Source organism: Camponotus vicinus, unplaced genomic scaffold (genome assembly GCF_025532165.1).
Source record: "Camponotus vicinus isolate PSW18456_S1 unplaced genomic scaffold, iyCamVici1.0 SCAF_12, whole genome shotgun sequence".
In the NCBI taxonomy this organism is placed as follows: Eukaryota; Metazoa; Arthropoda; class Insecta; order Hymenoptera; family Formicidae; genus Camponotus; species Camponotus vicinus.
Genome location: NW_028141948.1, coordinates 16271578 through 16284677, shown reverse-complemented (window position 1 = coordinate 16284677; position 13100 = coordinate 16271578). Strand labels below are relative to the sequence as shown.

Sequence of the window (13100 nt, the reverse complement as noted above, 5' to 3'; positions counted from 1 at the left end):
TTGATCAATGATTACTTCAAACAATAGTTTATAGATTATAATTCTGTTTAATTCAGTGATAGATTTTATAGCATTTGCTAAACTGCGATTAAAATTTGAAGAAATAAGTGATTCTGTCTATATTATTTTTTACATTACAATGAACAATGAGCAATGTTAATGCATTTTACAGTATAAAATTAATATATAATAGAAACAGACAAACAAAAATTAATGAGAATTTACGTATGACATAGCTTATGAGATATTTTTATTTGCACTTGTGTGTAATAATTTTCATTAATAATAAAAGGATATGTACATGATTATAAATAACGCATGCGCAGATAGAAACTTTATGTGTATTATAAATCTATTTCTTTATAATATTTTTATTATTTTCTTTATACAGTTACTAACCATCTTTTTTTACGTTAATATTTTATAAATATTTTTAATTACAAAAGTGAATTAATTATTTTCTACATTTGTATGTGTTACATTATAATGTAATATTATTACATTATAATTTAATACCATTTCATTATCTCACATTGATGATTTATTTCTGTTTTATGAAAAATTCGCATAAGTTTCGAAATACTCCAAATATGTCACTGCGGCATCGTATAGAAATTCCAGTTGTTCCTAAAAATTAGATTAGAATTCCCGATTTGTTATATGTACCTATATTTTAAAATTTGCTAAAATTTATATATTAAATATATATATTTGATATACATGATGAAGGTGACTAATAATACTGTATCGAATAAGTCGTCAATATTTTCCATTTGTTAAGAAATTAATACATTACCAAAGATCGAACAAAGTCCGGTCTCGATCGTCTAACAGCTCGTACCGCCAAACAAACGTCGCATTCCCTTTCAACGGCCATTCGTTCCAGGAGAAAACTTAACGCTAAATAAAGACCGCATCCAGTTACTCCGTCACTGAAAGATTATTATTTTATTTATTTAATAGACGTTTTCTGAAATATTGAAAAAAAAAATTTTATATATCATTTAGAAAAATTTTTTACAACATCAGTTATTATTGAAACAATTTATTTTTCGAAAATATAAAAGAAAATAATATATGAATAAGAAAAGATATTTTTCATTTTTTAAAGAAAACATGAAACTCTCTGTTGATAATTAATGATGATTTTTTTCAAATTATTAATAATAATATTTTAATCTTTACTGGCAAAGCGTGACAGTCGGTCCATCGCCTCTCGCGATTCTCTCCGCAGCTTGCCAAAGTGTCACCATCGTCATTACTAGTGGCGGTGGTTGATTCCTCCCAGATTTCCATTCCGTTAAACATAATATAGTCACATATTGTTCTCTCGAGGGTTTCTATTACAAATTGTCATCACAGTAAATAGATAATGGCAAATAAAAAGCGCTAAGTAAGCTCGCCGAATTGAGTTACCTCCGAATTGTCAACGAGTAGTAATTTCTGTGACGTATAATACTCAAATTCTATGACTTCTTTCGCTGTAATGTTCAAGTATGGCGTTGGTTTAAACTCGCCACTCGCAGGAGCGATCACACAGCAAGTCTGAAAATGTAAAAATAGATAATTATATTAATTTATTTTAATCATATTTATTTAGTCATTTATTAATTTATTAAGTATCATGATATTATCTTGATATGGTTATATTTCAGATAGACTATCTCAGTTAATTGAGATTTCTATGTAATTAAATAATATAACGAGATTAAAATTAAAAAAAAAAAAATAAATAATATATGTTTTTTAGGACATTTTATAAGATAGATGTACAGTTTATATTTTGCAAATGTATGTCCATTGATTTAATACATAAAGAGGAGTAGTATAATTCGTACAGGATCCTGAAGATCAGGTGGTTGTAACATGAGAATGAGTTCCACTTTAAACTCCGCAATCATTCGCCAGAAATCATTAACCGTCGATGGCATCGGAAGCTGTGTGGCTAGATACTGATTCTGAAGTTTTACTCCGTCTACGTAAACAGCAGATAGATAATCGCTATCCTCGTCTGATGCCGGATATCTTTTCAAATATATTCTGCTGACTTTGTCTGCAAAATAAATATCTTCTTCACAATGTTGGCATTCATAATTAGTTATAGTGTTAATTTATTTAGTTATAATTAGACAAAATCTCATATTGTGTTTCCACGAAGTATTTTAAACTGAATTTACTTATTTAAATTTCGGAAGAGATTCGCGTAAAAATAATTCTTTGCATACTCTATTGGATATGTGCAAACGAACCTGAAATCAGTTCTGGAAATCTGTTTTTGGCACGGTTTTTCTCTGATAAGGATGGTGGAGAAGTAAATTGTCGCAGAGCTTCGTCCTGCCACGCAATGTTCTGCAACCTGAAAATTATCGAATTTCAAGTTTTAATAATTCATTAAACATTATTCATTAAACAAGCCCAATATCGAAGTCCAATCATTAAGAAATTTACCTCTGCTGTTGAACTATTAGTTGTTTCTTCAACTCCTTGATTCGTGCCGGTAACAGATCATTACATGGTAACGTGGTCGGAATGGAAAGCAAACATTCCACTAATGCCAAATGCGCTAACAGATATTGCTGTTTATTATCCACCATATTAGCTCTTTCACTTCTGATGGATGCCGTTTCAGCAAATACGTCGACCAGCTGGACAATTTCGTTTTCGTCGAATTACGATCTTTCGTATCGTTCGCGTATTGAAAGGAACTCTAAACTCGGTTTTTTTATCGATGCAAACAATTATCGAATTTAAATTTCGAGAATATTATCTTTATATTATCTTTACCCCTTCGGCCGCTGCTCGATGGAGACAAATGTCGCATAGAATGATGGTCCCGGTTCTTCCAACGCCGGCGCTGCAATGGACCACCACGGGTCCATTTCCGGGTGGTGTCGCCAATAATTTCTTCAGATACGTAACTATAGAATGTGTGTACAACGGCACACCGTGATCCGGCCAGGCCGTATAATGTAGATGTTCTATCTGTTGTTGATATACGTATGTATTTAACAGAAGTTATGATAGAGATTAGAAATAAGAGGGTACCTTCCGAGTTTCTTCTCCACAGGTGATTTGAAAAGTTCTGAAGCAATAATCAGCAAAGACATTGTGCTTTGCGTTCAACACAATAACGTCTCCATATTTCTTTTTCTTGCCAATGTCTGGCCAATATTGCTCGCATTTTTTCTGGAAAATTCATGAAAGATAGATTGTTTAATTAAAAAAACTAGGTAAAATTAAATATTAATTTTTGCTTGTTTTCAGTTTTTCTCAATAGTACATTCACGATATTCATAAGTCTCGTAAATTTCATTTTTAAAATTTTCGTGTTGTTCAAATTGTATGATAATTTATAACAATCTATAGAGTGAATAAAAAGGGCTTGCCTTTCCATTTTCGATCACGTTTGCCAACATGCAAATAATGAGAACATTTTCTTGCCAAATCATACGCCAAAAATCAATAACTGTACTGGGTTTGGGTCCTTGCGTTGCTATATAACGTTTCTTCTGCTTGTAGCCCTATTTTTTGGAAGGAGGGGAAAGAATAATTATAATTAATAAAATTTTTCTTAATATTAATAATTAATATTAATAATATATTCTATTTAATAATAAATATTAATATTAAAAATACACATACAAATATAATCTCACAATTTATATCTCCACGTTAAATATTTACGATTATGACTTACAGTGATGTAATTAGCATTGATGTAATCAGAGTAATCGTCATCCGGAAGTTTCTTCAATATCACCCGCGTTTCGTCATCTGTCAAGCCAGCGCAAGATTTAACTTGTTATCACACAAAAGCAATGCGTACAAAAAGTTGCAATTTTTTACTTACATGCTATAAGATTACCATATCGATTTTTAGATTTATTTTGCGTCAATTTTCCGTAATCCCACGGTCGAGTTTGACCTCTTGGAAACGTCTTGAAAAAAAAAGTACAAAAATTACATATTACATAATTGTTATATAAGTAAATACTAAGTATATACGAATTCAACGTAGTTATGCGAAGTATCAATTTTTATTCCGTAAAATTTTTTGCATCATAAATAATTTGTACCAAATAATACAGATTTAATATTCAAATGTCAAATTCTCAAAGAATTTCGATATTAAAAAGTAAGAGTGGAAGCTCACCTCGTATTGTTTGTCCAGCAATCCTGACTGTATCGCCTCTCTAACGTAATCTTCGAAATCTTTCACCTTCGTCAATGATGTCGTTTCCTTCCTCATCTCCTCGTCTTTCTTCTCGACAATTAGTGGTACTTCCGGAGTGCTTGGTTGCGATAAGGATTGCCTGTTGGAAGGAGTTGAGAGCTCTTGTTTTGAATTTGATATCACGGACTTGGTTTCGTATTCATAGTTTTCGACATTCTGCGACAAGACCATCTCGTCTTGTATAGGATGTTTAGTCAATTTCTGCTTCTTCCTAACAAAATTACATAATTAGAATGTAATAGACACGAAGAAAATTAATTACAAATCGAAATTTGACATGTGAATGTCAGCTACATATATATTTGAAACTTATATTTATCAAAGTTTTTGATAGACATAAATAAATATATGGCAATTAATATTATTGCTATTAGAATGTAAGATAAAATATATACTACCTTTGATACAAATAAAAAGCCGCGCCTGCTATGACAAGCAATAATATGATTGGAATGATCCACGCTTCGTGATGCTTCGGTGGAACCTCACCAATACGGATCGATTTCGCAAGCATGATAGGCTCTTTAGACGAATCCCTTTCTATTACAATAATCACTATTTCGTATGATTCTCCAGGTTTCAACGGACAGTTTCTAGCTCCGCCGTAAATCTGATTGTCACCGACCATGAATAGTTTTCCAGCGAAATCATTAGTCTAGCACAATTGAAAGCAAACATCAAAGATATTGATTCGACTCCAAAGAAACGTAAAACAATAACATTCTAACATTATAATTATGATATATGATGAAAAATTATAAAAAATTTTTCTGTCTTAATAGCTGGATTAGATCATTCAATTATCATTTAATTATTATTACATAATTTTTTTATACTTAAACTTTTCACGGGTATAAACTTAATAAATATTATGAACGTGTATACATACAGAAACCTCAGCAGCTTGCCAAGCGATATCATACACCTTTATGTTCGCTCGAGAATGTAAATTCTCAGGTACTTTCGAATACTGCTCGCAGGCATTGGGACCCTTTACTATGATATGCATCTTGCTGTCGTATGTATCATTCAGGACAGGCGGTATGTTTAACAAGATCGTGGAAGAAAACTGATCGATCATGACTTTCAGATCACCGTCGAAATTTATAGTTGAAGGCGTATACACATCTATGAAGTTGAATTTGCTGATCTTGTTTGCAACTGTTACAGCATGTATGGCAATGCGATATTGCGTCGATGGGAATAAATATAATTGTTCACTATAATTACGCATGTAATGTGCCACTTGGTATTCGTATTTATCTCCATGTAGCGATCGTGCTGCTAGTCTCTGCTTTCTTAGATAGGAATCAATTTCCTTTATACAAATATGAAAAGATTGCAGATGACCACCTGTTCTCCAAGGATGATGCCACTTTAATTCAATTACGCTATTATTGTTGATTGTAAAAGTAAAATTTTCAGGTGCGTCTGGTACTGAAAGATATATTGATAGTAATCCTTCTTATTAAATTAGAATTTAATTTACAGTATATTCTAATAGAGTTTAAGAAAAATGTCAAACTGTTACTCATTACGTAACACAAGTTGAACAATAAAGAAAATATTAATTTTTCGTTAACGCTGTACGACGACTAAACAACTTAATCGTCATTCATAACAAAAATATGATAATTATAATAAGAAAAATTTAGTAATGTTCAAAAGTGGAAATTATATAAATTAATTAGTATTAAAATACAAAAGAATTTATAATGCGCAAAGATGCTTGTTTTTCCTAAAATCTTACTTGTATTACTGAGCATTTGATTAGTTACGTAAACTGGAAGACTTGATTCAGTTACATTCATGTTGTACGCCAAAACCTATAAAAATACAAATTATTACATATATTATCTCTTATGTCCATTTTTTTATTTTCTTTTCGTTTCTATGAATAAATTATGTTTTCTAAATTTATTAAGCGAAAGATTTCCTACTTGAATTTTTGGATTATTTCCAAAAGGTTTTTGTATCATTTGACATATGTAATCGTCCCACAAGTCACAAAACTTATTCAATTGGACTTCCATAATAGGACAATTTTTATTGTTATATTGTTTGCATGATTGAATGCCGTAATAATGCAATTTCCCGTTGAGAGGAGGACATGGGCTCTGCCATCTTAAATGTATCATTGCAGGTGTTTGGCGAGTATCAATCTCGATAACCTCCAGATTAATTACACTAGGCGGAGCTGTTATTTCGACCATGTTGTAATTATGTAGAGATAAATTACCTAATAGTGAGTAAATTGTGTAATATGAAATTTTACCTGTTGGTGGAGTTTCGAATTCATATTCTTGATAAGCGGAGTCATTTTCTTGGCTCGCGTAATATCTTATTACGTAAATTTTTACAAGATATCGTTCAGCACCGTGCAATTTTGGTTCTATTTTATTTAAATCGAAAGAATAATATAAAGTCTGTTTGACATTGTAAATCTTATCTTTAACAGCTTCGCTAATTCCGCGTATTTTTATCCTAGCTTTAATTGGTCCCGAAATCGTAGTGCAATCTTCAGGTGGACCCCACGATAGTTTCCAGTCTTGTACCTCTAGGTGGCTAAACACTTCCGTTGGTATCTCTGTAAAGTGTTTGACAGTCTATTATATGTTATCACCTTATAGGTACGTATATACTATTCATCTAATACGTAAAATTGAAATTAGTAGAAGACATATATAATATTGAAATTAGTAGAGAAGTAGCACATAGAATTCTTATTAAATCTGAAAAACATACTTTCTATTCTACAATACTTGTTTAACATTTAGAAATAAGAATGTGCGGAAAGATGAACTAGAAGAGTTCAATCTAACAATTAATTATTATTTATTTAATTTATTTAAAGGAAAGAATTTGTAATTGTTGTGCCATTGTCGTTAAACAAAAAATTTTTTCTAAATTGGAAGTTTACCAATCTTATGAGAAAGAGAAACATTATTGGAATAATAAATAATTGATTAATTAGATTATCTCATAGTATTCTATCTTTAATTTTAAAACTGCGATAAAGAATAGTAATGTTCATATACACCAGAATTCTTTGTGTCAAAGCTTCTTTCGGCAGCCATGCTGTTATATCGTGAATTATGAGCTATGACCTGTATGCTATAAGATGCATACGGATGTAAATTCGGAATTGTAATTGTTGTGTTTTTTGTGATTTTAGTAATTATATGATTATCTGGCGTAGGTAAGTATAAGTCCGTACAGCCGTAATATTCCTTAATCTGTGAACAATAGAAAGCATAATATAAAAATAAATAATACAAAAATGAAAGATAAATAATCGAAAATTGTTAAAAATCTAATATTACAGTTAAAAAATTGAGATTAAATATATATATATATATATATATATATATATATATATATATATATGTATACACACACACACACACATTTAATATATATATTATAATATATTTATATAATATATAATATATACAGGGTGTTCCTGGGTTAAATGGCTAAACTTAAAATATAAATTTGGGACCTCAAAACAAGCAAAAATTTCCTCTGGAAGTTTACTCGTAAACGCTTCGTTCAAGAGATATCGACTTGTTAAGTTATAGAACCATAGGAATGAATAATATCGAAATAATCTAGGTTTATCTTTTTTATTGCTTTTTTTATTGCTTTACAGTAACCAAAATTTATAATTATTAAATATACCATATCAGCATATTCACTATTAGAATATGTACGAGGCATATTGTACTACTTTACTCCACGAAAGTATTCAATGAACTAACAATTACTTGGTACACTGCGCGAAATCGATTCTGTTTGTAAAAAACAGAAGCCTATGAATGACCTTCAATCTTCAAAACAAAGACAAAACAGAAATATTTCGGTATTATTCATTCCTATGGTTCTGTAACTTAACAAGTCGATATCTCTTGAACGAAGCGTTTGCGAGTAAACTTCCAGAGGAAATTTTTGCTTGTTTTGAGGTCCCAAATTTATATTTTAAGTTTGGCCATTTAACCCGGGAATACCCTGTATAATATATAATATATATAATATATTTATGTGTACACACACACACACACACACACACACACACACACACACACACATATATACTTAATTTTTACCTTTAAAGTTATTTCATATCGCACTATTTCTCCATTAGGTTGATCTGGAGGTCTCCAAATCAGATTAAGTGTGTTGGATGAAATCATTACTTTCAGATCTAATACACTAGATGGAACTGTCAATATTTTTATAAAAGTTATTTATGTAAATAATGATATTAATTTATGAAATGCTATTTTGCATAGAACGCGAATATAAATATTGTAGAAATATATTTATATACAAACATACAAAAAAATTTCTAACAGTACATTTTTAAAAATCAAACTCATACTCACTCCCTTCAAGTGTGCGAATTTGTTTGGAAAATAGCTCGTTATTTTTATAAAGTATAATTACATTGAAAAGAGTGTACGATGTCAATTGTGATAAGTTATAGGGAAAATACATGACTGATTCGTTAACAATTTGTTCATCAGTGTTTAGATTTCGGACTATCAAGCGATATTTATTCTTCGGACAGGGATATAATTGCTGACATGAAAAAATAGAAAAATTATATTCTTTTCAAAATATACAGTATAAGCCGCAACAATTTTAAATTGTAAAATATTTACATACGTCAGCATTAATTTGCCAATCAATTATTATGCTGGTTTCTTCGGGTTTCACATCAAAGCCTTCAACCGCTAAATCAATGTAAAACAAAATATTATAGAAGATATACAAGACAAGTAAAAATTTATAAAAAAGTAGAATATTATTTTTATTAAATAAAAACGTAAGAAAAATTAATTTAGTCCTTTAGTATGTATATCAAAAAACATATTATATTTATAAACATTTTGACATTTCTCATAAATTATTTCTTTATATCAGTATATATAAAATTTATCTAGCTCAAATTCAGTATAATAATATTAATATAATATCTATAAGAATAATAACTTTGATGGTAGCAAATTTAAATTATACTGTATATAACAAAATAAAATATTCTATGAATAATAAAACAAATATTGAAAGAGCTTAAATTAGATAATAATACAAGCAATATAATAACTTTGTTATTAATAAGTTTCAAATATAAGTAAATATAAATATAAATATAATTATAAATACAATTATATAAATATATATATATATATATGTATATATATATATATATATATATATATATATATATACATATATAAATAATATGAAAATACATTGAATATACAATCTAAATAGAAACATCAAATCATACTTACGATTGCAATTCGTTTCAGCATTTTGCCAATCGCTGAATAGTTCCTGAGTTCCCTCAATTTTTAAACCACAACTAATCTGATAAGCAGTACCAGGTGCTAAATTTTCAAAATATTCTATCAATTGTGTCATATTCGGAAATACCTCCTTCCATGGTTGAACGTGATGTTTCATTGGTCCCTATAAAAGAGATTTTACTTAAATAAATTTTATTCCATTAAGAAGATATTAAAAGCACGTCCAACATTTCGAAGAATATCGGATAATGTTGAATAATATTTACTTGAAGAGTACAAGAATATAAAATTGTTATGTTTTCATACTCCTTTTTCCATGTCATAGGAGTAATAGTTTGAATACTCGTACTTGTAGAAGTAATCTCAGGTGCGTTCAGCTTGTCTATTTCTGAAAAAAATGCAATTATTATTATGCAATTATTATTGTGCTCTTTTCGCAATTAAATAATGACATTAGTTGGATTAATGTAATGAAACAACAGCGTAATAATTATGCATTATATGTAAAATATGATTACTTAATTGACATAAAGGCGGTATATACAAATTTTCGCATCCATTATAACACATTCCAGTTATTGCATCACATGAATATTGTTCATGGAATGAAGTTTCACGGCATGCGCCACATTTTTTTTTGCAGCCATAACCATATGTATGCGATTCACAAGCTAAAAAATTCAATTTATTAAATATGTGCAAGAGTATTACAAACTGTGAACATGAAAACATAAAGTTAAAAAGCTTCATTCATTAATATGGTAAGGAACACTTACTCGCAGAACACCTGCTTCCCAAAAATCCTGGAGGACACGTGCAGCCATCTTTATAACAAATTACAGTTTCTTTGCAGTTATCGTAGCTTTCTAAATCAAACCTGCAATCGACCAAACATTGCGGCCCAATTTTTTCTAAAGGACAATCTTCATGATCTAAAAAGAATATTTTCTTTCTTAAAATAATTTTTCTATATACGCCATTTTATAGAATTTAACAAAAGAATGTGATATTATTAATTCCAATTACAGAATATATAATTAACTTTTTTAAATAATTACCAAATTTCATGTCTGACTTAACGTCTAACATAGAATTTACGATGGTATGATCATCGTAAAATAATTTTTGACATGTTATGGGCCAAAATGGGTTCTCGTCAACATTATACATACTCCGTCTGAAAGAGTCTAAATGCGAAATTAAATGAATTATATATAGAAAATATAATCAATTACCTTAAAGATGTTCATAATTGTTCTATAAATGTGCAAATAAAATATTTAGCGTTAATAGTTTTTAACAAATTTTATAAGAGTTGGTACCATTTCTGGGGCATCGACGAACATTCGCTATCGCCCATAACGGATTAGAACTAAGCGCACTGAGTTTAGGAATTATTTGGAGTATCACGTTTTTATAATTGATCCTTGAAAGACTTTTTTGGATTTGGACGGATTGCCACATGGGCAAGCCGTGAATCGCCGCCTTCGATGAACCTTTTACAATCATCATTTCTAATAATTTGTAACTTGTGTCACGTAATGTTATATGTGCATCGCATTCTGGGCACAAACCAATTAACATTTGCACACATATCGTTTCATTATCGACTTGGACGACGGGGCTTGTTAGAATTGCATTTTCGAGAGTCGTGCGCAAAAAGTTATCTGAAACACGTGTTCACAGATAAAATGTTTTTCTCAATTCTTGTACTATTTGAAATAATTGATTGAAAAATCTTCAAACTTTGTACCTACATATATGAAATCGAAACAGTATATGTTCATTGCTTCTGATGAACAAGTGATATGTGATGTTGGGAAGTTTAGGTTCTTCCGCGTCCTTATACGTCATAATGATATTATCAGTGTCATAAACGGATATATTTCTAGTTACAGAATTCCATGTAATGATAAACGATCGCCATTCAGTCGCTGACAACGGCATATGCTACGCATTGATCATAAATTAGTTTCAAATTAAGATTTTAGTGCAAAACTTTGCAAATTCAAATTGTTCTTAAAATCGTAATATATTGTAAATATAATGATAATAATCATAAATTTAATTCTTTTTTCGATTTGTATATTTTAAGAAATAATTTTAATTATGTAATGAGAGAGAAAATGGCTTTAAGCAATGAAAGTATGTATCTTACCTGGAAAGAAACTTGTATTTTCTTGCAGTTTGAAGTTTCTTCGGGCCAGGTGCCAATTAGAGGCACTCCCGTCGCGCATTTTCGTATGACGGACACCGTATTGTTCCAACCACCTATTATGATCCAGTAACAAAAATCACGGTAATAACTCTGACTGTTGCAAAGCAATATATGCGCGTCACTAGATCCACGAATCGAAATGGAAAGCTTTGCTGCGATAGTGTCTTCAAAATCTATAAATTTATATCTATCTTCCTGACTTGCATATTCTTGAAATTCTGAAAATTTTAAATGCATCTTTCTTAAAGTGATCTTAAAACTGCATTCAATATCGTAATATATTCTATAGATATCATACTTATGATTTGTCACATCACTTTTACAGTTTTACCTTCCCATCGCTGATCAAATACCGGACCCATAGGTGTTTTGACAGAATTCGTGAGACTCCAATCCCGTTGAACCCATAATTTTAAACAGTCTTCGTCTGCATTCATTTTGCAGTTTATCTCACAATTTGGAATCCCTCCATTTAAATTGGAAAATACTGAAATAGTGTGATTATAATTAGTACATTGTGCAAATAGTGGAATAAGGCAAAATGTTTGCAAGTAAGTATTTTATAAACAAAATATAATAAATAAATATTTCAGTAAGGATGTTAAAATAAATATAATTTTTTTGTATAATGTATATGAAACAGTAAAAGATTCTTATTTTTATTTTAATAACTTACGTATATTTTTGTGATATCGCCAGTTTAAATTGTCATTCCACATCAGAGCGCCGCCATCGTCTTCTGAGATGCATATTAATTTTCTGAAGGAATAAGTTTGATAATTTGTTTTCGACGGTCCGCGAAATACAGTCATTGTTCCGGAAATGTGTAACATTTGATTTGTGAAGAGAAAGAACACTAACGCGTCCATTAACACTTTTCTCATTGTCAACAAATACATACGTATCATTTTTACATCTAATGATCATTAGATGATACACTGTGAGAAATATTATGACAATACGATAACTTTTTTTTATATCTTCATTTTAAGGCCTTTCAATCAAGTTATTGCATGTGTGTGAAGCATATTATTCTCGTATTGAGTACATTTGAACGAAATGCCTATAAACAAATTACGATTTTTTATTTGAAGGATGCAAATTGAACTTTAATAATTTGACTTAAATAAACAATAAAATAATAACAAAAATAAATTTCTCTTGAAGCAATTAGTATTTTTTACTGTTCCGACTGCTGAACAACAATGGTTTCAGACGGTGACTGATCGAGGGAACTTGACTTCCTTCTAATGAATCCGCGATAACAAATTCCGTATCTATTAAATACGGAACGACTGACGCATCAGGAAGTGACGATTTTACAGAATGCCTC

The 13100-nt window shown here is 29.9% G+C and overlaps 1 protein-coding gene across 2 annotated transcripts; it reads right to left on the bottom strand.

Annotated features, from left to right (window-relative positions):
• Positions 1-372: 372 nt before the first annotated feature.
• Positions 373-13069, bottom strand: LOC145962680 (receptor-type tyrosine-protein phosphatase delta-like). 2 transcript variants are annotated; one of them, XM_083083924.1, is made up of 33 exons: positions 12952-13069; positions 12444-12830; positions 12099-12254; positions 11708-11985; positions 11307-11499; positions 10872-11216; positions 10608-10736; positions 10326-10481; positions 10068-10220; positions 9816-9937; positions 9535-9712; positions 8903-8970; positions 8620-8815; positions 8341-8456; positions 7275-7470; positions 6510-6821; positions 6175-6431; positions 5985-6060; positions 5124-5671; positions 4633-4889; positions 4154-4445; positions 3851-3938; positions 3698-3774; positions 3387-3521; positions 3046-3186; positions 2785-2982; positions 2449-2645; positions 2250-2356; positions 1839-2053; positions 1417-1545; positions 1186-1340; positions 797-932; positions 373-627 (listed from the first exon to the last, which is right to left on the bottom strand). In XM_083083924.1, the coding sequence occupies exons 2-33, from the start codon at positions 12673-12675 to the stop codon at positions 553-555; spliced, it is 5913 nt and encodes a 1970-aa protein (XP_082940050.1). In that variant the 5' UTR covers positions 12676-12830; positions 12952-13069; the 3' UTR covers positions 373-552. The 2 variants fall into 2 exon arrangements, with proteins under 2 accessions (XP_082940050.1, XP_082940051.1); XM_083083925.1 differs by having other exon boundaries at positions 5124-5362; positions 5465-5671; positions 12444-13015.
• Between the last annotated feature and the right edge of the window lie 31 nt (positions 13070-13100).